This window comes from Suillus discolor (genome assembly GCF_016758755.1).
Source record: "Suillus discolor strain FC423 chromosome Unknown F5147scaffold_31, whole genome shotgun sequence".
NCBI lineage: Eukaryota > Fungi > Basidiomycota > Agaricomycetes > Boletales > Suillaceae > Suillus > Suillus discolor.
Window position 1 is genome coordinate 433,876 of NW_024541278.1, and position 27,187 is coordinate 461,062.

At 47.0% G+C, this 27,187-nt stretch overlaps 10 protein-coding genes across 10 annotated transcripts; 4 read left to right on the forward strand and 6 right to left on the reverse strand.

Moving 5' to 3' along the window:
* The first annotated feature begins 418 nt into the window (after window positions 1-418).
* F5147DRAFT_802703 (uncharacterized protein) lies at window positions 419-997 on the forward strand. The gene is made up of 2 exons (XM_041443308.1): window positions 419-554; window positions 606-997. Exons 1-2 carry the CDS (start codon window positions 455-457, stop codon window positions 983-985), a joined length of 480 nt encoding a protein of 159 aa, XP_041292321.1. The 5' UTR covers window positions 419-454; the 3' UTR covers window positions 986-997.
* Window positions 998-3,154: 2,157 nt separating this feature from the next.
* On the forward strand, window positions 3,155-4,892 carry F5147DRAFT_526115 (Metallo-dependent phosphatase-like protein; the record flags this gene model as incomplete). Its single annotated transcript, XM_041429992.1, has 6 exons — window positions 3,155-3,384; window positions 3,448-3,502; window positions 3,556-3,604; window positions 3,656-3,705; window positions 3,769-3,818; window positions 4,832-4,892. Coding segments are annotated over 6 exons (495 nt in total), but the record flags the coding sequence as incomplete, so codon positions are not given.
* A 1,813-nt stretch (window positions 4,893-6,705) lies between these two features.
* F5147DRAFT_577714 (uncharacterized protein) lies at window positions 6,706-6,957 on the reverse strand (the record flags this gene model as incomplete). Its single annotated transcript, XM_041431408.1, has 1 exon — window positions 6,706-6,957. A coding segment is annotated over one exon (252 nt), but the record flags the coding sequence as incomplete, so codon positions are not given.
* A 1,114-nt stretch (window positions 6,958-8,071) lies between these two features.
* Window positions 8,072-8,876, reverse strand: F5147DRAFT_774342 (uncharacterized protein; the record flags this gene model as incomplete). Its single annotated transcript, XM_041441598.1, has 3 exons — window positions 8,072-8,227; window positions 8,288-8,614; window positions 8,670-8,876. The coding sequence occupies 3 exons, from the start codon at window positions 8,874-8,876 to the stop codon at window positions 8,072-8,074; spliced, it is 690 nt and encodes a 229-aa protein (XP_041292324.1).
* A 455-nt stretch (window positions 8,877-9,331) lies between these two features.
* Window positions 9,332-10,557, reverse strand: F5147DRAFT_774343 (uncharacterized protein; the record flags this gene model as incomplete). Its single annotated transcript, XM_041441599.1, has 4 exons — window positions 9,332-9,372; window positions 9,429-9,791; window positions 9,858-10,295; window positions 10,344-10,557. 4 exons carry the CDS (start codon window positions 10,555-10,557, stop codon window positions 9,332-9,334), a joined length of 1,056 nt encoding a protein of 351 aa, XP_041292325.1.
* A 1,065-nt stretch (window positions 10,558-11,622) lies between these two features.
* F5147DRAFT_774344 (uncharacterized protein) lies at window positions 11,623-13,209 on the reverse strand (the record flags this gene model as incomplete). Its single annotated transcript, XM_041441600.1, has 5 exons — window positions 11,623-11,675; window positions 11,869-12,044; window positions 12,110-12,612; window positions 12,671-13,037; window positions 13,088-13,209. 5 exons carry the CDS (start codon window positions 13,207-13,209, stop codon window positions 11,623-11,625), a joined length of 1,221 nt encoding a protein of 406 aa, XP_041292326.1.
* Window positions 13,210-14,670: 1,461 nt separating this feature from the next.
* Window positions 14,671-17,017, forward strand: F5147DRAFT_653363 (uncharacterized protein; the record flags this gene model as incomplete). Its single annotated transcript, XM_041433774.1, has 6 exons — window positions 14,671-14,880; window positions 14,991-15,349; window positions 15,402-15,502; window positions 15,569-15,757; window positions 15,815-16,109; window positions 16,144-17,017. The coding sequence occupies 6 exons, from the start codon at window positions 14,671-14,673 to the stop codon at window positions 17,015-17,017; spliced, it is 2,028 nt and encodes a 675-aa protein (XP_041292327.1).
* A 69-nt stretch (window positions 17,018-17,086) lies between these two features.
* F5147DRAFT_774346 (uncharacterized protein) lies at window positions 17,087-18,133 on the reverse strand (the record flags this gene model as incomplete). The annotated part of the gene is made up of 5 exons (XM_041441601.1): window positions 17,087-17,292; window positions 17,341-17,478; window positions 17,563-17,847; window positions 17,902-17,979; window positions 18,034-18,133. The coding sequence occupies 5 exons, from the start codon at window positions 18,131-18,133 to the stop codon at window positions 17,087-17,089; spliced, it is 807 nt and encodes a 268-aa protein (XP_041292328.1).
* Window positions 18,134-18,402: 269 nt separating this feature from the next.
* On the forward strand, window positions 18,403-21,415 carry F5147DRAFT_653365 (uncharacterized protein; the record flags this gene model as incomplete). The annotated part of the gene is made up of 9 exons (XM_041433775.1): window positions 18,403-18,549; window positions 18,598-18,814; window positions 18,867-19,606; window positions 19,627-19,824; window positions 19,880-19,933; window positions 19,982-20,281; window positions 20,325-20,577; window positions 20,765-21,246; window positions 21,332-21,415. 9 exons carry the CDS (start codon window positions 18,403-18,405, stop codon window positions 21,413-21,415), a joined length of 2,475 nt encoding a protein of 824 aa, XP_041292329.1.
* Window positions 21,416-25,108: 3,693 nt separating this feature from the next.
* On the reverse strand, window positions 25,109-26,870 carry F5147DRAFT_837398 (uncharacterized protein; the record flags this gene model as incomplete). Its single annotated transcript, XM_041444066.1, has 14 exons — window positions 26,764-26,870; window positions 26,667-26,699; window positions 26,591-26,610; window positions 26,524-26,538; window positions 26,428-26,470; window positions 26,351-26,379; window positions 26,279-26,292; window positions 26,192-26,223; window positions 26,068-26,133; window positions 25,956-26,015; window positions 25,763-25,897; window positions 25,475-25,706; window positions 25,359-25,416; window positions 25,109-25,288 (listed from the first exon to the last, which is right to left on the reverse strand). The coding sequence occupies exons 1-14, from the start codon at window positions 26,834-26,836 to the stop codon at window positions 25,109-25,111; spliced, it is 990 nt and encodes a 329-aa protein (XP_041292330.1). The 5' UTR covers window positions 26,837-26,870.
* Between the last annotated feature and the right edge of the window lie 317 nt (window positions 26,871-27,187).

The following is a 27,187-nucleotide window of genomic DNA, read 5'->3' on the forward strand; positions in this document are numbered from 1 at the left end:
AGCACCCAATGACCAGATGAACAGAATAGCCTGAAACACCTAATAACCCTAGAGCCAGAGCATCTGTTATGTCCTGATGTACTGCCTACATGTTGCTTGGCAAGTCTGCATGGAATAACAGGATGTCATACTGATGGTCTCTGTTGCTGATATTATGATGTGCTGAGATCAGAGTGACGTGTCTGATTTCAGACCATATCTGATGGATTGAATGATTGTGGTACCTGTTGCATCTGCTGTCAGACCATGCAGGTCGATCAGGGAAAACGCAGGTTTCCTGATGGAAGTTCAGCAGCTCTACATGTTGCCAGATTTTGGACAAGCGCTGTCTGATTACATCGCAAAGGTTTCTAACGGTCAACCTACAGCATCATGGAGCTGTGATCGTGGACGTGTCAAGATGTGGAACAAATTTTGACTACAGTTACATTCCGTCTTTCGCTCGTGGCTGATTATGCCCAGTCAAGTCGTTCAAGCTGCTCCACCATCACAAACATTCCCTCTGGGAAATTGTGATGCGGTTATTGCACAGTCAATACACGGTGACCAGACGGGTAAGATTTATTTTATGCCTATGTACATGTCACTCACTGTGGTTTCCATAGCAGATGTTGTCGTGCAAGTACGGGCTATCTTCCAGCCCATTCCGCCTTGCTGCGCCATGCTTCCCCATTACCTCGCAGATCAGCCACTCCTTTATGTGCAGTATTATGAGATTGTTGGTCATCCACGCAATGATCCTGCCACCAGCATGTATACGGTGGCTCGACAATATCACCATGGATCCGACGGTCAGAGGGTGAGATTGGGCGCAGTAATCCCTCTCACAGATGTCGCGCACGCGGTAGAACTTATCCCTGTGTATGGCGAAGATGCTGACCATACGGTGAGTGCAGCGACAAGTATGGAGATATACGAGCACTTTTACCTGAACAATTTCTCGGACAAAGAGCTATATCATGCATTGCGCTCAGACTTGCACTAGTTACATTTTTGTCGTAGTTTCAGCTTGCGGTCCAACACGTCTGTTTTATCTATCTTATCTTTGAGATCGAACAAGATGCAAAATATTATCATTAATCAAAATATTCGGTTGTCCATCTTTTGTAAGTTTACAATGACAAAATAAAATAATAACAGTAAAATAGATCTCCACCAATCGCATGAGTTCGCTAGTGAAGTCGTAAGCATTCGTAAGTGTCCGTAACACGCATAAGTTAAGCGTTCATTTCAGTGGTTTTGCAGATGAAGGTCACCTTAAGACTCGAAGCATGATACAAATTGATTGTTGCCTGCTTGTTGGCCATAACCCAGCTGCTACGGAAAGGCATAGCTTATTCGCACGCATTCCAAATTGAAACATAGCTGACAAACATCGGAATAACAAAGATGCAGCGTACAAAGTCGAAGCATGCAGGAATTCTTTTGTGGCCGTGCGCTCGGATGAATATATTCTTGTAGTCAGGAGGATACAGGCTTTCACGTTTACATGTGAATTTGACATGAAAGTGACGGAAAATTAGCTTTTCAGGTGGGTGTATCAAGATTTAATAGCGTACACACATATATAGTCCCTCACTAAGGTTAACGCAGCCTCATTCCCTGCAAAACTCGGGCTTTTAGTCTTGGCTTGGATATTGTAAACCTTACCGCCGATATGACAATTTTGATTCATGTAGATCAACCAGTAGCTTTTGTTCCACCTTCCCTTCAACTTTCACTTTGAGCGATGATGAGACCTTTTTCCGATCTTAGCGTTTTATGGTGAAATCAGAAAAAATCCTTTCCGATATAAGGCAAAAATGACAATGTGATGCTCGATAGCAGAATTATGTTGATTATTGTGATTATGTACTATGTATTGTGATATATGGCCTTGTACTTTCCTCACCAGTTCACTGATGTTGATAAACCTGCTGAGGTGTAGGATGGCCTTTTTGGATGTAGGAGATCGAGGTGGCATTGCGACGGAGGGCATTGGCGAACAAGTGGCATTCATGTATGTATTGAGGACAATCAAAAAGGTAGTGGTAGATTGTTTCCTTTGTTGGGCCGGGGCAGACGCACAACAGTCAGGTGTGTCGCTCTGAGTATTGATGCGATGAAGGACTTTAAAGTTTACTCCCACCCTTCTTACCTCCATTCCAAGTCGTTGTCCAAACCGTCTTCTCTCCCTCTCTAACTTCGCTCGAGGCCATCTCCATTGTCACAGATTTTCGGGAGCGGTGAAAACGATCTGTAGGGCATGTAGCAGGACTGACATGTGGCATCTAATAGCGCAACCTGCAAATGTTCACACTACCAATGAGATCTTTGCTTGGGCTCTAAACCACTCTTAATGGCCCGTGGAATGAGAAAGTCGATATTTGGGCGTTTGGATGCATGGTATGCGATATATTTCCTGGGGTTTGAATTTGGTCACTTGATCAACCCAAACTTCAGATGTCAGATTTGTTTGTATACAAGACCTCTTCTCAACCTCGACGAACCTTGACACGGGTGTGAGTCAATATTTCATCCTCGATAAAAACATAGACAACCTGTTCTGCAGGTATTCTCTGGTTTCTTGAAACTTATATTACTCATGCAGTTGGATCGCAGGTAGAAGGCTGATGTACCTATCCTTAACAACCCATGTGCCACATCTCTAAGAGGAAGACATACTCACGACAGCCAAGATCATACACGTTTGTGCTTGAATGTGGATGACCAAGCGACAGCGATAGAGTTACTCCGCGGGAGCCTCAAGTTGAGTGATTCGACATCTTAGAATTCTATCAACTATGATTATTCTCTGTATATTCCAAAATATAACCAAACCTGTATCACCTCGTCAGCTATTCATATTTGGTTTCTCAAATTTCTGTGAACAAGCTCTCGACTTTGAATGTTCTGAACACTGAAGCTCCTCCATCGTCATCATGGCATTTCTGTCCCTGCCGGGCCATGTTGTCCATTTGATATCCATGATGCAGACCAGCTGTTTTAAGGTTAGGCGATTGGGGGGAGGGGCCCTGCGTCAAACTGTCAGAAAGGATGTGTTCACATCATTCATATCTGAGGTAAGTTCCAAAAACATTGTGGTATAAAGGCAGTGATATTTTGAGCTTCAATTTCAGGGGTCTCCGATATGATTTCCAAGTCAACTCCTGCTATTCTCCTGGGTCTTGCACTCCGTAGCGCTGCTTGCGCGGGCGATCACTTGCATGCTCGCGACGGCCATGCTCATCAACATGTAGAAAGGTGTGAGTACGGGCCGCAGGTGCCACTCACACCTCCATACCATTTTCTTGTCTGGGGAGACTTGAACGTAATCCACACCACTGATACCCATGGTTGGCTACTCGGGCACCAGAAGTCGTCCTGGGCTGAACCATACTACAGGTTGGTGTTCACAGTGCAACTACCTCAAGCCACCGTCACTCACCCACCTCATGCGAATTCTAGTGGGGATCTCGGAGACTTTGCTAGCTTTGTGACTCACATGAAGCAAATCGCCCTCGTTCGTCCATCAATTTGAACTCGTGCTCTCATTATGTATAATTCCTATTGCAGCATAAGGATGTTGACCTTCTTTTGATAGACTCAGGTGATCTACATGACGGTATGTGCAATCACTTATTGTCTGAAACACAATCCAACTCACGTTTCCCAGGGACCAGTCTTTCTGATGGATATCCTCCCGGTGATGTCGATGCACACGAGGTCCGTTCTATTCATGGGTGATATATATAACTAATGCTGACATGTCAGATGCGTCATTCATAGTCAAACAAGTTCGTTGAGCGCCTCCCCTACGATCTCATGACCATCGGAAAGTGGGTGTTGAATTTGTAGTCCGAGTCCTCTCCTGATGTGTCTCCTCAATTCGCCATGAATTGTATGTTTATGCGGATGCGTATGATATGTGCGTTATTAGCATCAACACGCTATGAACAAACCGATGGCAATACAATGGAAATGAGATGAAACTCAAGCTGTATTTTCCAGTCATGAAGTCGATGATACTCGGGACAGTGCCTGGTTGGAGGAGATAGACGGCCGTCCTGGAGTGGGTGGACAAGCATCATTTGGTTATGTCACGAGAGATGTAAGAGTTCCATGCCGCGCTTGTTCGATGCTCATAACACTTGTTTGTTTAGTCATGCCTCGACACTGATAATGCAGACGATACACTGCACACCCCATTGCCCCACTACCCGGTTCCATTCTACTCTGGCTCAAACCCCCAAACGTGACGGCCGACACACCTATTGATGTTGTCTTCCTAAACTCCCTTGGAAAGGAGATTGTCGGCATTCTCAACAGCTTACAGAAGGATAAGACTTACACGATGGCTGATGTTTCATCGTATAGTCTGACATTGACTAGCGATATACTGGGCCTGTATGCTCAGGCCATGTGGAACTGATGGTATAATCTGTAGTTATAGTGTGTTGTACTAGTATAGTTAACCTCCTTACCCCACTATTCTGAATTGACAGTTGCATTCTAAATGAGAGGTGTGCTAAGCACATTGTCAAACACATCCTGTTAAACCGGTCTCACATGAGTGTTCCGCTCTCTAGTGATAGCCATATCTTACCAAGTCTCAATATTCCTCCCAGTGATCGTGTTGCATATACGACGTGTTATTATATTCATGTGTTTGTCTGACACTCACCGCCTCAAAGCATCCGCCAGATGAGATAACAATATGCATCCGTGCAGCGGGCCTATACATCCCCACATGACGTGATAATCCTAATGCCGCACAAAATCGTGATGAATACAATCAGGTAGAAGTTTGGTACTACCCATATACATATCCTACAAGGCGGCCAAAGGTGAGTCACGAGTTGTCATCGGGGACGAGAAGCAAGAGCGACTCGGAATTGGAACTTGCACCCTAATGTTCCAGCGACATCACCTATCACATCACCGAAATTCCCCAACTCGGATAAGGGCTGATAATGACTGACCAGGATGCACAAGGTCGCAAAAGGTGCACCAGATGTATCAGTGTGCGGAAGGCGGGGGAAACAACTTATAAGATCTGGTTGAGAAACTCAATTGAAGATAAGATGGCGGAAGTTGGGTAAGTAACTCGTACCTTAGCGCAGATTTTGAGCTTAGAAGCATTGGTATGCCAATACTACTTATATGTTCTGATCTGGTGATGAATTCTGATAAGACCATTTTATTTTGGTATTGCATTACATGGTATGAGCAGACAGTAAAAGTACATCTAAGAGCGGAACATGTACCAAAGCTTCTGAAGGAGACTCGGTATGACAACGACAACAAGAGGATGATTAGACAGCAGCTTGAATGTGAACTGTGAATGAGAAGTGGGACGACGACAAGAGCGAAACATGCAACGAGTGGACAGCGGCTTGAATGTTGCAAATGAGACAGACAGACGAGAAAGACACATCCTGAGTGAGAAAAATCAGTGTCGACAATGAGATGAACCGTACACCAGCACCCGCATCTACCCCTTCTGAATAAGGCTTGCTATCTGCATGGGTTGTGGAGTTATGACTCGAACACACTCTCATAGTCTACACATCGCCAATGACAACCTCCAGGGTGCCAGTTGCTGAGCCCCTTCAGTGAATTCACCCGTATTAGACGGACAGCTGAGGGTGACAATGTAGCAATAGAGGCGGGCCAGCCCATGTGGGCCCATGGCAACAATTGTACCATGGTAGACGAGTGGGCTGCAGGGTTGTGTGTACCTGTTGCAAACGGATGGGTTGGTGGTATATAGTGTAGATGGTAGTATAGGAATGTACTATATAGGATATCTATGTAAATAGTAGTGAATGCAATGAGCTATGGAGACAAGTGGGCTGACTGAATGGTGTGCAATGTAAATGAGTGGGCCAGGGAGATGGGTATGATGGGGACAAGTGGGCCGGGGGTAGGGGTGCAATGGAGACGGGTGGGCTGGGGGTATGGGGTGCAATGGAGACGGGTGGGCCAGTACGTGAAGTACAATAGAGACGGGTGGGCTGGGATGAGAAGTACAATGGAAGACGAGTGGGCTGGGGGTAAGGGTGCAATGGAGACGAGGGGGTATAATGGAAGACAAGTGGGCCGGGGGTACCGGGTGAAATGGAGACAGGTGGGCCTCATGATATTCCACCCGGTGGACAATAGAAATATTTGCCGGTATGGATGATACAGATGAGCCGGACGTCCGGTGTGCGAGAGGTGAAGGTGAAATGGATGATACAAATCAGCCGGAGGTCCGGTGTGCGACAGGTGAAGGTGAGATGAATGATACAGATGAGCCGGACGTCCGGTGTGCGAGAGGTGAAGGTGAGATGGATGATACAGATGAGCTGGATGTCCACTGTGTGATAGAGGTGAAGGTGAAATGTATGATACAGATGAGCCGGAAGAGCATTGTGGGACGGAGGGGGTATCTGGTGCATACAGAGTATACAAACTGGAGACGAGTGAGCCGGGGGATAGGGTGAATATATGATGTGGGTGGCATGATACCTCATCCGGTGCATACAAAGTATATTAACCGGGAATAAACATCCGGTCTGTCTCATATATACATCCGGGTCTATACCCATACAGTACGTCTATGATATCAAACGAGATTGACGAGCAATATATGTGGCCCAACACATGGAGTTGCTAAATATCTACACGGTCATATTTTGCATACTCCATGCTCGGAGTCCCAACAAAATTGTGGATGCTGTCTCACCTGTACCATGCAGTGACAATCCTGTTGCCCTCTTCCACATTCATGTAATGTCTCACCAGTCGACATGATGAAGCCAATATTGAGCCAGAGTCGTAGAGAAACTTGATTCCAAGGTTCATGAAATCCATGATAACCAGGCGATAAACACCAGCAGTAGTCATGATATCAAATGCTGCCGGTCGACATTTAGGATCTCTATGAGGGGGTGTCCGGCGATTGCATATGATCGATACCACATTAAAAACGGATGTTCAGCATTGAAGATGATGGTGCATCTTGTTCAACTCATATCTGGCAGCCCATTTACCAAGCCTGACAAGATTCGGGAAGCCATGTTTCTACAATACTTCCAACCAGAGATTTCAATGCATGTGGACCTGATGCACCTCTCTTCCTTGCTGAAACCATGCAGGAGATATATTGATGCAACCAGAGGTGATCATTCCATCTGGACTTGTATAGAAGTTTGACCGGTGGGTCCTCCATTGAGAAATCTTGCCTGATGTGATGCTATGCTTCAACAAACCACTCATGGAATGTGTGGCACCGTGAATATCTTTCTAAGTAATGCATCTGGGTAAGATAAAAGAACAAATGGAAATGGATAAAGGATAAAAGACCAACCATCATCATAGAGGTGAGTGCTCCAGGCAAATACCAGACAATGATTCTACCGCCGGAATCAATGACAACAGATGGTGTTGTCAAGAGGTGCTCCTCTTCAGGGGGGAATTTGTTCAAAAGAACCTCTTCTCATTTCTCACTTCGGCCGGATTCATCTTTGTCCAGGGCGTCATTGTATCTAACCATGTCTATTTTAAGATGAACTTTCTGCAGGTTAGTTGACCAGAACAGACGGATGTGCTGGAATACTTACCGGCGTTAGAGTAAGCAGCGGCCATCACATAGGCTAGCTGCTCCAAAGCAATACAAGTGTCGATATCCAAGAGTCCAAGGTCCATATCCTTTACCAGTCGGTGAAGAATTGTAGATGTGAAAATCTCATGCACCAATTCACCGGCAAGGTAGGTCTGGTACAAGGCCCAGTCAAGTGGAATTGTAACCATGGCTTGCCGAAACAATTAAGTGATGGGAAAGCACCACTGTTATATCCATTGGAAAAAATAGCCCCATATTCACACAACCTGATTGCATAGACAGACTCCATTTCCATCCAGGTAAATATGACGTGATGGTATAAAAGATTGGCCGGATACCAGCGGACATTGGGTTCTACTTTACTGTGAAGTGGATGCACTGTCATCTATATGTAACCGGTCAATGAGTGCCTGTGAGGATGACACAGCCCGTGTGATTTCATCAATCGGCCCAACCAATCCGGTCAACCTATCACTTGATCGCCTAAGATTCATCATCCTTGTCTGCAACATATCCAGCAACTCTCTCCCGATTGTTGTCTGGTGGCACGGCACACCAGATCTTGAACCAATTATATCCAGGCGCATTATCCGGACCACGCACAATATATGGAAGAAGACCGGTTTTCACATGATCCGGCTGTAATAGATGGTGTGAGCATCCGGTGCATCCGGTGTTAACAAGATCTTATGGACTGACAAGGTGTGAAAAGTGCCATTCAACCAAATCCATAACATCTTGGACAGATGACTTGGGCAACATATCTGAAACCCTGCAACAACCAAGTGATTCCTTCCACCAGTCATTGAAGTAGTCCGGCATGTGAGCGATGTCATAGTCATCGGATTTGTTTGAATCCGCAGAAAGGCGCAATGCCCGGATATCCTGCAAAATGGCATTGACATCCGGTCGCCGGTCAACCAATGTGTGAGCAGTCATGGTTGAGAGCACATCCTTGAGAAGTTGAGGAATAGTAGCTGACAACCGGGTGATAAAACATATATTGATGAAAGGTGTTGCAAAGGTCTATGTCAGAGAAAAAGATGAGGGCATGGGAGTATCGGCATGGCTGGCTCCCTACCTCCATCTCCCATTTCATCAGGGTGTAGAACGTCTCTGCATAACCAGGTATGGCAGTGGCAAAACTCTTGTCGACATACAGGCGCATGGCCAGCATCCGGGAATTGGCATAGAATAGGGCGCGAGAGATATCTGCAGCTGTGATGTGATTGCCCTTGGCGGCAATGATGACTTGGTCGGAGGGGATGAGAGTTACAGTATTGTCCATGGAGAGGAATATGAGGCTATGGTGTGACCGGCACACTGGGAATATTTACATGCCAAACACAAGGGTATATTACCTCACAGGTATTATCAACCGGTGACCACAATTATGTAACTAACCCGGCACCGGTACTTCTATCCAAACGATCATTTTCCGCAGAGCATCCTCTGCATATGCCGCTAGTTGTTCATATATTATCAACCGGTAATCACAATTATGCAACTAACCCAGGAACCGGTACTTCTATCCGAACGATCATTTTCCGAAAAGCATCCTCTGCATGTGCTGCCAGTAGGTCATATATGTGAGATTGTCTGGCAGCATAACATGTATGTCCGGTGAGCCCTGCAGAAGTAGCGTTGTGCATGTGACAGAGCCATTGCTTGGCTCTGTGGGTGAAGAAATTAATTGACCACTGCATTTCGTGTTTGACAAGAATAACCTCCTCATTCCAGCGATCACGCAGTGCTTTCGTCCAGGAGCCAATTAACCCGGTAAACTATAATTAGAACATGTGAGACCGGACGACCTCATAATCAGAAACACTAGACACACATTCAGTCATCCAGTCATTTCCTGATGTGTCTCCCTGAACATCCAAGGACCAGAACCATGAAAGAGTGGTATCTCTCTGACCACGTGCATTTGGATCGGCCACCGCAGAGCTGGCTTTCAGGTCTTCTTTCTTCAAAGGAAGGTATTTCTTCAAGAGGTCATGGTCAGGGAGTTTGGCCAGTTGCGACCGGCATTTCGAATATATACGAGCATGGAGATTGACTGCTGTTTCAACTGAGCGAACTCGAGTCCATGCCCTAGTAGATGAAGCCTGTGACTTGGCTGACCGGACAGTATTGCGGAATAAAACAGCTTTATCTCCTAAATGAACTCTAATGGCATGCAGTGCGTCATTGGCCTGACCTTCTCAGAGGGCAATTTCTTCTTTGATGAGATTGGTGAGACCTAACTCCCTGCACCTCACTGCACCAATGTTGGATGGTAGGGGTATGACAGTGAGCTCCGGTTGAAATATGGAAGTATTGTGTACGTCCGGATCAGGATTTTGATCTTCATCAAAATTGGAGTAATCTTCACAATCATCGAGTGAATTACAAACGGTAACCGGACAATCCGGGTCATTGACATTGACTCCGACTCCGAGATAAGTAGGTGACATCTCGAGAAAGCTCGTGATCTGAGTGTGAAGCTTATCCCGGCATCGAGCCACTCTCAACAGTTGCATGTCCATTGGGTGCATTCGCAAACTTCTCACATCCTTGCAGAGAGATATTTGGGATTCCTCTATGGTAAGACCGGTTGTGAGCCAAGTGGCGGCTCCTCGTCGACTGGGAGGGTTGATGACCGGATGTTCAGGGCGATTTTGAGCCTGCAACAGGCGCAATTCCTGCTGTTTCTTTGTTGGCGCTGCATGACCTCATGATCAGACCTACCGGACAGCCAATAAAAGTGGACACTTGCCCCTTTCCAACCGGACCTCATAGATGTCCATAGCCGTAGGATCCTCTGCTCTGTTTGCATGAGCCAATGCCTCCTCTGCCTTCCAAAGAACTACCATGTCGGGGTTGGCGGTCTCGTTAAGATTATCAAAAGCAAGTTTGCTTTCCGAAGCCCCCTTGATGGCCTCTTTCAATTTTCTGGACAGAAACTTAGCTACCGGAGGTGCCATCCGGACATGAATTGTATGAGCGCCAACAACACACGCACATCTGGAGGTGGGTGACTTACTTATACGAATCATTTTCATGAAATTACAATCATTCATCTGATAATCCAATACCTCCTTGCGATGGGGAGTTCCCATGCCCCTGGCCAATGGAGATATTATATTCAAAGGTGCCCAGAGGGTTTCCATAATCTCTCCTAGTGATGTTCCGGCCCGGCTTGGGCTCAAAGCCCCGGCTTAGGCTCGGCTTGGGGGGGCTTAGGCTCACCAGATTTCAAGCCTGAGCCGTGAGCCCAAGCCGGCCCAAAGCCGGGGCTTAGGCCCATGCAAGCCGCGGCCCACATGCTGAATCAATGTCCGAGCTCCACCATGCCGTTCCCAACACCACGAACACCATGCGCAAACGCCCAGCACACGTCAGCAACTGCTGACGTGGCTCAGACGAATACGGACGGGATCAGGAGAAGGGAGGACAAGGAGAAGAACGAGAATGAGAGTTAGTTGTATTGTATTGACGTACCACGATGACCTTCAACGCGAGATTGAATGCGCTACACGCTTCCCAGACCGCCCCAGTGCATTTATCATTGTAATAGACGTTGCCGGCAGCGTTGCGTAGCTTGTTTGTGGTGTTCAGAAGGGCCTTGCGCTCTGCGGCACAGCTGGTAAAGAAGTTGGCTCATAATCTGACGCGGCATGGACAAGGTTTGTTGGGAGAACTTGTCGTGGTGTGAGTGGTGCTTGACCCAGCCTAAACGAGGCTTCTGACATGCCATGATTGGGGCTTGACGTGGTGGTGCAGAGTATAGAGAGTGGATCGAACTTGACAGTGAAAGCAACACACGGCGCACGCGATGATTGCTTATCAACGTTTCAACACCGGAGAAAGTATCAGTGAGCTTTGAAACATAAATGACATGACAACATATGGCGACTCACTATGATTTCTCTGACATAGTATTGTATGGTATGATGAAGGAAGAAGTTGCTAATGGGAGGCCGAAGCACGAATTCCAGGAACTTTGCGCTCACCTGTGGGAAAGCTGTCTGGCGCAACAAGTATATAGTCTAAGCCGCGGCTTGGGCCGGCAGCTTAGGCTTCGCAAAATCCAAGCCTAGGCCTAAGCCGTGGTCAGGCCATATCCTAGGCCTGGGCTAGGCCCGGCTCAATTAGGCCCGGCTTCGGCTGGCCCGGGGCTCAAAGCCGGGCCGGAACATCACTAATCTCTCCGTCTATCCGGCCGGTCCCATGGATAAAATTTGATGCATACCGGACAAAGCAGTTGTCTTGATGTCCATGTACATGCCACAAACCGATTCCAGGAATGATATCCATACCTATGGGGATGGAAAGATACGTGCTGGAAGTGATCCAGTCCTTCAAATACTTGTTATACTGACAATTTATGTTGTAGAAAGTGATGGCTCGAGAGATTCCATCGGTCTTATAGTTGAGAGCTTGACTTAATGCATAGTCCATGTTCATCTGCCTGATTATTCCACGTAAGAGTTGTAAGATCATCCATTGATGTGACCAGATGCAATATGTACTGACCTTTCGCCTTTCTGAAAGTTGACCATGGAATGTGGGACAAAACAGCCATGCCGTGCACATGCACATCCTCCTATACCGGTGGCTTCCAGCCTTTGCCGCGAGGCATTTGCTTGATTTACTGCCCGGTGATTATTGCAATCTGACCTTTGGACATTGTCTTGAGCAATGGCCAAATGGCTCTTGTATCTTTCATCGGAGACCATGAACCCCAGACCATCCATTAATGATACTTTATCGGATGGATTCACCGGATGCATGTGCTCGGCTTTGAAATTGCCATCCATGACCAAATACCTAGTCATGAGCCAGGAAGGTGTATCATCGGGCTGGGCGACTGTACCGGTAGACAGGTCCAAGTTTATACCCGGTTGCGGACATGCCGGACAAAATAGGGCAAGATCACCATCCTTTGGCTGGTCATCTTTGTGGGCAAATCCATGCCACTTGTAGAGCTTGCATTGTCGCCACTGCCTGGCAGCTCTCATGAGCTCTCTATAGCAATCCTACAGATATCGTTCTTTAATGACCAGAATGTGAAGTACAGAATAAAACCCAGCTCACCGGAACCATCAGTGGAAAGATGCTAGAGGTGAGTCTGCGAATTTTGCTGTAGTAATTCATGGCCGATGTACTGCACTCGAGATTGTCTAACAGAAAGTCGTCCAAGACAGTGAATGTGAATGCAGTTTTTGGTCTGGTAAAAGACGCCAGAAACAAGCCTGCTTGAAAGAGCTGGATGTCTCGGCTGAGAGCACCGGGGCATTGGCAATAACATATGGAAAGGGAGTGAACGCCAGACTTGTCTACTACAGTTATTGCCGGACGATCTGAGTCTCTGACCGGTTGAATGAAAGGTCCTTCCAGATAATCGTCATCTATATTGTCATCGGTATCTGACCACTGAAAAAAGTCTGATGAGTCATCGGTGCTGCTGGGACATGGAGTGCCATCGTGAGCAAGGTGAATGTGCAGGCCAACTTTAATGAGTGAAGTTTCTTGAAAAAATGATCTGGTCCATTGACTGATGCGATGGAATGGATGTCTTTGATGTTGAATTCTGCAACAGTCTGTGCAAAAGAGTGGCTCATTGAAACAGCCATGACATCTATACACCCCATCCTTCTTGCAGACTGAGCAAAGTCGGTTGGCTGGTGGGGCTTCTCTGATCATGAGTGAATTTATGTAGTCCTTGAACTTGCATTTCCATTGCTGGAGATATGCATTCTGACTCTGTATGGTCTGGTCAGACTAGGGAAATGAAGATAACTGTTGCTTGCCTGGGATTTCGGAAATTTAGGCTGGGGGATGTTACCTTGGTCAAACTCAAAGTCAGCACCTTCATAGAGCAAGTGAGGCGACCCAGATTTATGCTTCGAGGGTGATTTTGTTGGTGATGATGTTACCAACTTTGTTTTCCTAGCCCATGAATCTTTCACCCAAGATGACCTCGATCCCCTGGTTGTAGTTTTTTCCTTGAGCTTATACAGCTGAGGTAATCGTTTCTTCGTAGGAGGGGTGTATGTGATTCCCTTTTGTTTGGTATTTGCCATATTGACTGGAAAGGATTGGTGTGCTGTAAACTTGATGACTGGTAGCCTAGCACATGACTTCACTGCGGTGCCTTCCATCAATTCCGGTTTCCGGGTGATTTGAACCGTCGAGATTACCACATTTTCCCTTCTTAGTCATTGAACGACCCAGTCATCAAGGGACCAATTGATCCGGTGTTGTCCAGACTCCGAATGGTTTGACCGGTTGGGATTACCACATTGTTCCTGTGATTTCACTGAAGATCTTGCAATGTCACCTGTATGGGATATATTAAGGTTGGAGTCACTGAGGTTGCCATAGTTGCATGACATCACAAACACCGGATTCCTGCCATTAACCCCGAGTCGCATGGATTTCATGTTCAAGTTACATGACAATTGACTGGATAAAGTACGTCGACCAGAGGTTACATTTCAATGTTTAAATACTTCTTTCTAGCCAGCATTCTGGAGTGTTGGCTGTAGAACAATAATTCAGGTGATTAAGAGGGTTCGGCAGCAATATATACTTCTTTCGATTAGATGATTGATGAGTCTGGCAAAGTAAATACATTGATTAAACTTTAGTCGAGGGCACTGGCATTGCAAAACATGCTCTGAGAGAACAGTTCAAACCAAATAACCAACTCTAGAGACAAACAGGCTTCTGGTTTGATCTTCAGGACACCGGCTGTTAATGTCCACATTCATGCTGGCCTTCAAAGTCATTTGTGATTATACTTACTTGAGCAAGTTGTGGAATATGATTGCACAGGGCGGTATCCAGTATTTGAGGGCTGTATGCTGCCCATATACTATATAATACAGGTCTAAGTCCATATGCTTTTACAGTTCTACATTTTATGAATCAGAAACACATAGGATGTTGAGGGAATCATACCAATGAACGAGTATTGGACAATCCTTTGTTCGGTTTGCAGTCACGTACATCGGTTATGTAACCTATTACTGTGAGATACACATGCATCCTTTCTTCTATCAAGACGTCCACTGCTCCTCAACTACTTTGCCATGCTCCGGTCCAACTCATCAGTCGATAGCCCAAAAAAAACCAAGCAGAAGAAATTAACCGATAAAGAGGTGCTGGTCTTGAAATCCCACCTAGAAGAATGGAAGGAAGCAGCTGCCAATGATAGAAAAAATATTCTGAAGGCCGTCATAAAAGAGGCCAAGGTGCATGCCCCTGCTATGGATGACCGGTCATTGAAGAACAGGAAATATGTGAGCAGTAGAACTTTAAATCTATACATGATGACCGACTTATATCATGATGTATCAAGACGTACCGGGACTGGTTATATAACCGGAGACCTGAAAAGACTTGAGAAAAGAAAGCCAGCAAGTTCGGTCAGAAATGGACTTCCCAGTCGGTCATAGAACAACTGCGCAAGGAGGAGATCATTGAAAAGACCGGAGCGATGCCAGGATTGAAGAAATTTATTGAAAGATATCAGACAACACTCACTGCAGTTGTGGCCAGTCTATCTAAAGAGGAGCTGGAGGAGGCTCAGAACACTGCGATTGAGTGGTCTGCCAAGGCTCCTCCTGCAGCTGTCCAGGCGGACTTTGCAAAGAAGAAAGCACCCGGTATGATGAAGGATCTAGCAACAAAGTTGTGGAAGCAGGCCAGTATGAGAATTTTCATATTGTCAGCATGGAAAACAGAGGAAGACGAAGTCCGGATCAATGGGTGAGTTCCACTTCACACTCAACCGGTAAAGATATACTGATCCGGTTGAAAGAATTGACTTCAATGAAAAGTTGGAGGGCAATAGTTTTACCGATATGAAGGACTGGAAGTCCATGTTATCGGAGTGGAATGCCTATGCTGGGGAAGAGTTCGGTGAGCTTCTGTTTGAAAATCTTGCGCCATTCAGTCAAGTACTTATCTGACCTGGGGTGATACCAGACATTGACCTGAATAATGATGACGATGATAACGAAGAGGAGGTGAAGAAGAGCAGGAAGAAAGGTGGAAAGAAGGACGATTATCCTTTGGAGGTGGATAGCTATGGGCTGCCGGTCATACCGGACGTCACAGAGCTTAACCTAGAGAGCAAAAAGTGTCTTATAAGAACTTTCCTCACAAAACACTACAGTCAGTTTCACAAATGATGCATCTGGAGAGTTGATCCGCTGACCAGCTATTTTTCAGGATTGTGCAGCCAACAACCAAAGGCGTCTGTTCCTTGGGCCTCAGTCAGGATGGCTCAGGGTGACTTTATTGCAGCCAAGTTTTTACCTACTGGCTGGAAGCTCGACAATCCGTCAAAGATTCAGCTGGCTGATGCTGACTGGCTGTTAGAGTTGTGGTGTCAAAGACAGAAGGACCAGGTTCGCCCAACCTTTGAATTTAAAGGCTGGGAAGGCGATGATAAGACAATGAGAGAACCGGCAGAGATAATCTCCGGCAATAGTTCTGACGCGAGACCCAGGGTTCCAGTGAAAAAGTCCACCGGAAGGCGCACCAGGGGGGTGGAACAGGGTGTCTAGTAGTGAGGATAAGGACAAGGATGATGAAGATGAGGAGAAGGACGACGATCACTATCACGATGACAACCTCCAATCACCACCTCCAAAGTCGAAATCTATCAACAATCGCCCACCGGTCAAGAAATCCATACCGGTCCCACCACCACCTTCAAAGGCAAAACGGACCAATACAATCCATAGGATTAGCACAGCTTCAGAGGAGGAAGATACTCGCCCACCAATCAAGAAATCCATACTGGTCCCACCACCACCTTCAAAGGCAAAACAGACTAATACGGTCCGCAGGGCTAGTACAGCTTCAGAGGAGGAAGATACTCGCCCACCGGTGAAGAAATCCATACCTGTCCCACCACCACCTTCAAAGGCAAAACGGACCAATACGGTCCGCAGCACTCGTCCGGCTTCAGAGGAGGAAGATACTCGCCCACCGGTCAAGAAATCCATACTGGTCCCACCACCACCTAAATCAAAATCATCCCAAAAGAGGGGTAGGGTTGTTCCCATTCAATCTGATTTGGAGTCGGATGGTCCGCCACCAGTCAAGAAATCAAAGCTGACTGCAAGTGGAAGGGGACAGGCAGAAGACAACACCAGCACCGGTTCTGCACAATCAACCGGTAATGATGACAATGATCCTCTGCCTTCGCAACATCTTTCTAGAAGTTGTGCATTTGGCCCTACATCAGGTGTCCATGCCAAGAATAAAACTAACAAAGCACCGGTGCCCAAACCAATGCCCCCTGCCCCAAGAAGGGACTCCGGCAAGAAAGCCAAAGCATCTGAAGCACAGACAACCAATCCAGAGCCAAAGCGCTCTCATAGAAGTACAAAGGCCTCTTATAAAGCTCAGTATATGCAATCGTAGTAATTTGGATCATTGTAAGCAAGTATTCTAGTGATAGGTGTAGATAGCATTTGACTATAAATATATACTTCACATTGAAAGTCGAGATATCGACATCAGTTGACATGCCAACAATAACTCTTGTGTACAGTCAAGAACTTGCTCTCTAGCAAAGGCTTCGTCCAGCGACATTGCATTACCAGCCCAGTCCATCTGCAACCGGTGCATTGCCTCGCGCAAATCACCTACAGCCCGTTGAATTACATATCCAACGGGATCCTGTCGACTGACGGCGACTAAGTTTAAATGATCAGAACAATCTCGGGAACAGCAAGAAGGCTTACAAGACTGATCTGGATCAACACGCACTGGATCCATCTCGAAACCCATCTCTAAGGGGTGTTCTTCCGGTGAAATATTATTCCCTTTATCAAGTGAATCATCTGCCAGATATGTGTCGAAGCCCATGTCAAGAGCCCCATCTTCTAGTCAAATATCGTTTCAAATGAGTGTCAGTTTATGAGATGTAGATTCCAGCGACATGCCTGTGTTGCTGGCTGGATCACAGAGGTCAATATCAAACCCCAAATCGAGCACATCTTCATTGTCCGGCTGTGGAGGAAATCCCAAGTCCAACATCTCACCATTTGACCGGTCATCATCAGACAAGGTGGGAAATTGCATATCCAACATGTCTGATTGTTGTTGGTCGTGGTTGTTGGTCATCCGGTCATAATCTGACGAAGGAAATCCCAGGTCCAATGACCGGTCGTCATCTGCCGGTTCAGAGTTCACCATCTTCAATCTTTTACCGTCTTGCAACCCGTCATGGGCTGACAGGACATCTAGATCTTTAAAATTCATATCAATTGTCCTTACCATCGCTTAGCATGAGATGAACTCACATTCGCCCATGCTTGAACAAACCATAAAAGGGTTGTAGTAAATGCGCTCCTCTCTCCCTGGCTCCAAGATGCTATGAACTGGAATGCCGGATAATATGAACCGGTACATTGTGGGAGGTGATGGTTTCTTACCTACATCCTCACTAGATACATGTAGATTATGCTGAGCAATCGCCGATGATCGCATCCTTCTTTTCTTCTGGAATGGGTCGTACAAATCCACGGTCTTCATGATATCACCGGAAGAATCAATGTTCTACAGAAGGCTGCGACCGGATGATGTACTCACAGGTTGGTTGGCAACAATTGATTACTGATGACGTGTCAACAATGAGACATTTATATCTAAAAATAGACTGACAACAATGAGGCAAACAATGGACTCGGATATGTCCGAGTCGGCCCAGCTAGCCGGTGATTGAAAATTTTATAAGTGTTGTTGTTTTACACGTCTCTTCCGGGTGACTTGTCCACTAGCTCTATTGTAATCGTCTCACTATCATGTCTTCTCAATCTGCTTCTGCTGCAGCTGCCAACCAGGCTCTCATTGCTCTTGTCGCCCAGCTCAATGAGATGGTTCAAGATGTTCTCCGGTCGCAGTCTCAGGACGAGAAAATGGAGTTGAGCTGCGAGATTGCTCGCGAAGTGGTATGTTTGTCATCCTGTCGGTTGCCTGTATTGATACTAGGGTCCCAGAATGTCGTGATTCGTTCATATGGGAGGGACACTTCATATGTTCCCCCTGGCCTGCTGTCACTTGCAGCTGAGATCTTTCGCGCTCAGAGGCGCACCTCACAATTGGTGGTAGTACCGGATTGGAACCATCTTGGTAACAATCAGGATATGTGCATGAAGCATCCATTGTACAGTAAGACATTGGGTCATGCGCCGCCTGCTTCACCTGCAGCTACTGGTAAGTATATTCCTCCTCATGCAACCTGTACTCACACCTGTGACTGCACTAGCTCCTGCATCTGCACCTGCACCTGCACCTGCTCCGGTACCTGCTCCTGCACCAATACCTACTCCTGCACCGGTACCTGCCCCACCACCGGTACCTGCCCCACCACCGGTACCTGTTCCTGTACCGGCACCAGCCTCTGCACCGGAACCAGCACCACGCATCAGCATTCGCATACCTAAAGATGTGCCACCCGGTGGGACAGCAACAGCCAGGACATCAACAAACCGGAAACGCCGGCTCAGCAGCCCCCCTTTGCCCCGTGTCAACCGGGCCCAGAAGCCTGCACCAAAGTCGAAGGCAATTTTGTCTGCCACTGACACTACCGACAATGACAAGGCAAAGGCAAAGGCAAAGGCAAAGGCAAAGGCAAAGGCAAAGGCAAAGGCAAAGGCAAAGGCAAAGGCAAAGGCAAAGGCAAAGGCAAAGGCAAAGGCAAAGGCAAAGGCAAAGGCAAAGGCAAAGGCAAAGGCAAAGGCAAAGGCAAAGGCAAAGGCAAAGGCAAAGGCAAAGGCAAAGGCAAAGGCAAAGGCAAAGGCAAAGGCAAAGGCAAAGGCAAAGGCAAAGGCAAAGGCAAAGGCAAAGGGGAAGGCAAAGGCAAAGGCAAAGGGGAAGGCAAAGGCAAAGGCAAAGGCAAAGGGGAAGGCAAAGGCACCGGAAGATGATGGCGATGAGGATGGCGAGGGGATCAATGTGGATGATCTTCCAGACGTTGAGGCGAGTTTGTTTCTTGAGATATTCAACGTTACTAATGCAACAAGCAGCCCCGGAAATCAACTCGTCAGGCTGTAATCGTTGTCAAAAAGAAGGGCAGTGCATCAAAGGCAAGTCAGCGGGTTGTGATTCAGGATGATGATACACAAGGCAGGCCAAAGGCAAGTTCATTATTTTACTTCACATTTACCGGTCTATCGCTCATCAGGATGCAGGCCACTGTCAGACCAGGGAAACGGCAAAAACTGGTAGGATTTGCTTGTCATAGCACAGGTGATATACAACGCTAACATTATTGAATAGTCCATGCAGCCCAAGGGCAAGGCCACCGGCAAGAAGGGCAAAGTGCCAGAACTGGTGTGTCTTCCGGTCAATGCCATGCTTTACCATACTAATTCTCCATAGCCCCGCGTTGATGAACCCCATCCACCTTGTGATAGATGTCTGGCCAAGAATGTTGAGTGTTTCCCCCGATTGACGAAGAAAGGCGAGATCGCCTCGACTTGCTCATTGTGCTATCTGTGGAAGATGGCATGCATCCGGACTAACACAGAGAGCGCACCCACCACCTCTGCCAACACCATTACCCCCATCACCGTCACTGCACCACCTGCAGTCGCAGTAGCCACTCGCTCCAAGACCATCCAGTCCAAAGCCACCGGAGAGAAGATGAGTGGGAAATCCAAGGCGAAAGGCAAGTCTTTTGTTTCTGGTTACTTGTCCATTCTGATGTATTCTTGTAGGCAAGGATATCCGGCACCCAAGTCCTATCGAAGAGGAGGACAATGTCGATGATGTCCAGATGGTTGCTGCCGGCAGTTCTGCACAACAACCGGCCCCTTTGGCATCCCCACACGATTTCCCTCCTGATCATTGGGTGGAGCCCGGCAATGATGAGATGCCACCTTCATCACCGGCCATGGCCTCAGAGGACAATATCCGGTTCTCGCCATTACCGGTTGATTTCAACCATCCCTCCCCTGTCTCTCCTTCTGGACCCGGTCATTCCACCCAATACCCTCTCTCTCATGACGAGATGGAGGCCATGTTGGCCCAAATTCGCATCGAGATGGAGGAACTGCGCACACAATCGAATGGAAATTGACATCCGGCATGATCGCTTGGAGAATCGCATGGACATCGCCGAGGCATCTGATAGCACCATGTCCATGCAGATTGATGACATAGGGCGGGATATGCATGTGCAGAAGGGACTCCTTGCTGAGTGCATGGCTGAAGTAAGAGGTATTGTCAGGTATCTGAGGGAGCAAAGATCTACTCAGGCGACAGCATCAACTCCACCGGCATTTAATCCACCCCCCATGACAGCCCACGACCCATCTATCAGTGTGTTTGCTCGCACTGTGACCAACAATGTGTTCACTCCGGATGTCTCTTGGATGGGTGCCCAGACTGGTGGTGATATGTTGGGTGATACTGCAGATGGATCACCGGTCGCAAGGCACAACCGGGTGCCATCCAATTCCACCATCATCCCTTCACTGACCATGAGGGAATCCGGCCCATCTGTTCCTCCGGTTGGTGCACCACCTGTGCAATCTCCTATTCTCCCGGTCGCCGGGCCATCAAATGTGCCGGCTGATGCCCAGTCCATCTCAGCTCCTTTGCCATGCCCGCGATTTGGACCTCTATCGCACCAAGGTCGGTTAGTGAGTGCTAGGTATCCAAGCAAGCCTTCCGGTGACGGGCCGACATAATACTAGTCTATATCATTCATGTTTTTGTATGTACTAGTTGTCTACATTGTGTTGTCAAGCTCTGGTGCTTTCAATGTTGAAGACAATGCATCATATAATCGCACAACCTGCATTTCAGTAGTGAGAATGTTGCTATACCGGATGGTATTTCCATCATCGTATATCACACAACGCCCTTCCGGCTCATGTGTATCATCCATTTCACTCAATCACACAGCGGACGTCTGGCTCATCTGTATCATCCATCTCACCTTCACCTCTCGCACACCGGAAGTCCGGCTCATCTGTATCATCCATCTCACCTTCACCTCTCGCACACCGGACGTCCAGCACATCTGTATCATCCATTTCACCTTCACCTCTATCGGACAGCGGACGTCTGCCTCATCTGTATCATCCATTTCACCTTCACCTCTCGCACACCGGAAGTCCGGCTCATCTGTATCATCCATCTCACCTTCACCTCTGTCCCACAACGCTCTTCCAGCTCATCTGTATCATCCATACCAGCAAATATTTCCATTGTCCACCGGGTGGAATATCATGAGGCCCACCTGTCTCCATTTCACCCAGTACCCCCGGCCCACTTGTCTTCCATTATACCCCATACCCCCGGCCCACTCGTCTCCATTGCACCCTTACCCCCGGCCCACTCGTCTTCCATTGTACTTCGCATACCGGCACACTCATCTCTATTGTACTTCGCATACCGGCCCACCCGTCTCCATTGCACCCCATACCCCCGGCCCACCTGTCTCCATTGCACCCCTACCCCCGGCCCACTCGTCCCCATCATACCCATCTCCCTGGCCCACTCATTTACATTGCACACCATTCAGCCGGCCCACTCGTCTCCATAGCTCATTGCATTCACTACTATTTACATAGATATCCTATATAGTGCATGCCTATACTACCATCTACACTATATACCACCAACCCATCCGTTTGCAACAGGTACACACAACCCTGCAGCCCACTCGTCTACCATGGTACAATTGTTGCCATGGGCCCACATGGGCTGGCCCGCCTCTATTGCTACATTGTCACCCTCAGCTGTCCATCTAATATGGGTATAAGTTACTGTACTATGTGAGTTGCTGTTATCGATGCCAGGACTGGATGCTTCCAGTTTCGCTAACCTCTCGGTAACACGAAAATCTCATCTGGACTTCCAGCGCAAATGAACTGATGTTTGGCTTTACCAGAGGGCCCATCTTCGAATCGCTGCTCACGTCAGTCATAAAGTACACTGACACCAGGAGACCTCACCTTCGAATGTACCCAACGACTACCTTTCCTGTACTTGACTACCGCTCGTGGAGATGCAGCCATGGCTTCCACATTGACAAAGGCAGCTGCCACGAAATCGATTCTGAAACCGGTAACAACTTTGAAGGGTCATGGAGAGTTGATTCAATCCATATCCTACTTTCCTGACGGCCAGCGAATGGTCAGCGGATCTGATGATAAGACCACTTGGCAATGGGATCTGAAGATGCGCACTCAGCCTTCCAGCGCTAACCACAAGAACAATTACGCACATGACATGATCTAAGACCAGCAGAGGCGGCCACCAGGTGCGGCTGGGTTGGTATGTAAATGATACCCGGTATTGTGCATTGTAAGTTCCTACACAAATGATCAGCTATAGTTATAACTTATAAATGTGAAAAATTGTACCTATTGCACAAGACGTCGGACGCAGACACGTCGAGATAGGCATAGGCATGCACAAGCACACAGAAATGAGCAAAGATGCTTGTCAGCAATGTACATACATGGATAAATGAAAACTTAGACGCACCTAGATTGCGCTAGTCTAGGATGGTTAACACCCATGTTCGGAAGCTCGTTGGCTCCCTCTTCAGGTACTGTGAGCTGCGCAGAGTTCTGCATCAAATAGTTCATTAGATTACCTGCCAAGGGAGAATTCACTTGGGAGGGTTTGGGTTGTCTAGCACGTCGAGTGACAAGATCTTTGGCCTTGCTGTGAAGTGAGGTGAAAGATCCTGGGCAGGATTGACCAGACGGCAGCTGAAGATCAGACAACTGCAGAGATATCAGATGTGAAGGAATGTAACCTGGTGAGCTTCTTACCCGGTCAATCATCACTCACCCAAGCTCAGGGAGGTCAGGTGTCAAAAGACTGTGAGATCAGATAAAGTCAATATATGCGCTATATTTTGGCATGTAATCTGAGAACTCACGATTGTGGATGCTTAGACTACTTGATTTTGCTCTTCCAACTTCATTATGTGATGGCTTACCCCTCCAAAGTTCCATGTTCTGACTTTCAAGGGCACTAGTGATGACTCCGGTGATGTATATGTAGGGTGCTCACACTTTCCAAGTAAAGTCCCATACGACGAGAAATAATCAGAATAGGGATCAGACGAGTTTGAGTGCGACAGGCCAACATGGTGGTGGTAGGGCTAAGGGTTAAGACGCGACTGCCGACAAGATAATGTTATCAATATTTGGTGTTATTGACATGATGTTTGGTTCACGTATCAATAACGCACGTGATCATCAAATTCACCGCATTACTCTCGCAAAATCGGTTGTATTCCTGTCAATTGTGCTATAATCTAATGATACAAATCCCTCGACTCACAATCAGAAAATGCGATATGCGACCAGAAAACATGATAACAATGCGAAACACGACAGGATCAACACAACGGCAGCAAATACAACGCAGCAACGAGGCTGGCAAGCGAGAGCAAACCGCAAGGCAATGAGGCAGGCAAGAGCAGGCAAGCGAGAGCAGACGACTGTGAGGCAATGAGGCAGGCAAGAGCAGGCAAGCAATAGGGACGACTAATACATTGAACCGTCGGCGATGTCGCTAGAGGGGATGTACCTTTGACTGTGGCAAAAGGGCCCATAGACTCATCTACTTAGTAAACATGAGTATATGCATTGAAAAATACCTTTTATACTACCTGAATCCACGAAACCCTCAGACTCGTGGAATCAGTGGAGGAAGGCGGTGGCGGCGGGACAAGTTGTTGGGAAGATGGTGGTAAGAAGAAAGGGGGGAAATGGAGTTGCCTGGAATTCCCAAAACATTCTAACTTTTGGTGTCAGTAGTAAAACTTGCCCAAACACAAGACTTCGTGATATTTACAGAATGTTGCGCGAGAAGCAGAGCCCAGCTGCAGAGTAAGCTGTGTGACACCAAACGACGCGTAAATGTAACACTGTTGCATTGACGAAAACACGATCAATGATGTGAGTAACGTGATGCAAATCGATGACAATGTAATGATTTTGTCGTGTGACACATTGGTCAGTTGATATGGTAATAACATATCAGGGGAAATCTGAACTTACCAGGGGCACGTCAGACTGATGGCAGCCTTACGCGTTTAGGAGGGTGTTGAGGTATGTCTGAGGGAGTGTTGTTGAACCTGCCATCAATCGTCATCGCGTCATCAGTCCGTAAAAGATTGTGGCGCGGGAAAGTGTCCGCATAAGGTAATTTCAGACTTGAGGAATTTTGGTGATGAAGCATATCTCGCTTCTCCGCTTTCCCTTTCAATACACTCCTTTCCTTCATTGGTACAGTAGGGATATCCAGGATATTGGTTGAAATAATTGTTAATGCCAGAACCTACAACAGAATAATTCGAACACATAATATAAAGAGAATACTACCCAAACTTGTCTCCTTGAGATCTACTTCATGACACCAAATAACTACTTGAGCACCGCAACAAGACTTGGAATAGAGACCAAAAACCAAATTTCCCATTTCCCGCGCTCCCTGCAAGCGCCAGACAACTGTCCGCGTCAACTTCACTGAGCATTACACACTACTGCTAGTCGATATATACACACGCTCTTGGAAAACGATTGAGATCATGCCGGTTGCTGCGTCGGAGTCAGCCACGAGTTTAGCGTTAAATTCTCGAAGGCCAAGGATCAGTCGTGGTCCCAGCACAAACATCTGTACAACAATCAAAATCTGAAGGAAGCCACTAAAAGTCTGAGTTCCAAGGGAAATCAGAAATGATGAATCGTGGTCGCACGCAGAAGTAAGTGAAATATCGACATACCATTGAGGATATTGGAGAGAAATCAAGGATGATGCAAGTGCAAGAAACAGCAACACAGCTACCACGTCCGAACCTTCAGTGGAAAAGAAGGGACAATAATCACAATATGAGCTTACCTCGCAAAGTAAACCACGTGAGTTTTCATCAATACCGTGAAACAGTCCCCGATAATCCCTCCTGCCGAATGTCGTCGCAGTTCACGGAAGTGTTTTACCGCAATCCAAACTGCGAGAGACAGTACGAGGACCTCCCACGAAATGGAGACTATCCAAGAAATGGAATTCAGAAGTAAGACATCTTCCCCATAGTTGATCGAGCACTGATAAGTGCCGGAGAGAATGAATTCCTCTGGTATTCATCAGTGAGCCCCATGCACGTTATTTTTCATTCACAGTTAAGCGTACCCCCTGAAGTTTGTAGGTTTTCCAGTACACCTGCCACTACATCGAAAATGTTGACAACCAGGAGGGTGACAATGAGAAGTATCAGGATCTTTCTGGATCCTTGATACATAGCATACAACCGAGTGACGCTGATGACTTGCAGCATGTTTCAGTCAAGTCAATATCACTGAGGTCTCGCAAGTGCCAAGCTCACCCCACAGCATTGCAAATACCAGGACAGTCATCCAATACCACAGCTCGTACATAATCAAGCCTGATGGATCCATTCAGTGACTAGCACTAGCACACACTACAAACAGACTCACATCTGTGGAAATATGGTGTGGCCGTCATTAGAGAACCAAGAAGTTGGGAAAGAACCACACCCACTCCTACAGGGCACCACGGTTAATTAGAGAGATATAGCAAGCATCTGCGCAGAAGACTCACTGTATCTGTCAGCGAGATGGTGGGAACATAAACTGTATGCCGCTGGTCAGACGAAGCGAAGACAATGGATGTACTGAGGAGATATACTCAGGACGCCCAGGCTGATTATGAGAGATATACAATTAGCGCGACATCGATTATTTAGCCTTCCAAACATACGTAGCATATAAGATTCCAAGGTAGCGCACCTAGGATACTTTCAAGTCAGCACAACATGGCAACCGCAAAAAAGCTACATGCGCTGAGATACAGAAATGTCATTAGGGACCAGCGTTGCTTCTGTAATCAAGTGTATTTTCATGGTTGTCCCTGTGACGTGAGATTCCACTCACCCAGACCAATTCGACCTATAAAAGCATTCTTAGAGGGAAGGCTGCTCCGGTCATAGGATCAACATACCTCTTGTCCGAATGTAAGTGCTGAAAATACTTCAAGTTGTAGGATATCAGCAGTCCTTTAATATCATCATGCTCACCCCAATCGTACGTCAGTACAACAGATGCCGCAACTGCGAAACCGCCATCAAGGTTAGATTGAGCTTTAACCGTGACATCCAACTGCTCTCCACGAACCTGAAAAATAGCTGGAAAAACGATATGCATGGATGGCCGGCCACCAAGTGGGATCATTTATGATTATGGTCATATTGGGAGAGAATGGATGTGGGTGAGAGGCGGACTTGGTAGACGCATGACAATAACATTCACGCTATATATACGCATACCACTATCCAGTGCTTTCTAGATAACCGAAATGGGATCGAGGTATTGTGCACTCCGCATAGATGTTGCAGTTGCGTAAGCTCCACTTCCAGGCAATTCGCTAACGTCCTCTTCCTTGGTCACATCGGGCTGTGGTATGCCATAAGGATGATTAATGAGGGTAAGTGCAGAATTTTTAATTTTGCAACGTGGGTGTGAACGTTGACGATCACTTGATCAATGATGGACTCGTTCGCCCGGTGCCATGGTTCCTTCTATAGAAAATCATTAAGCT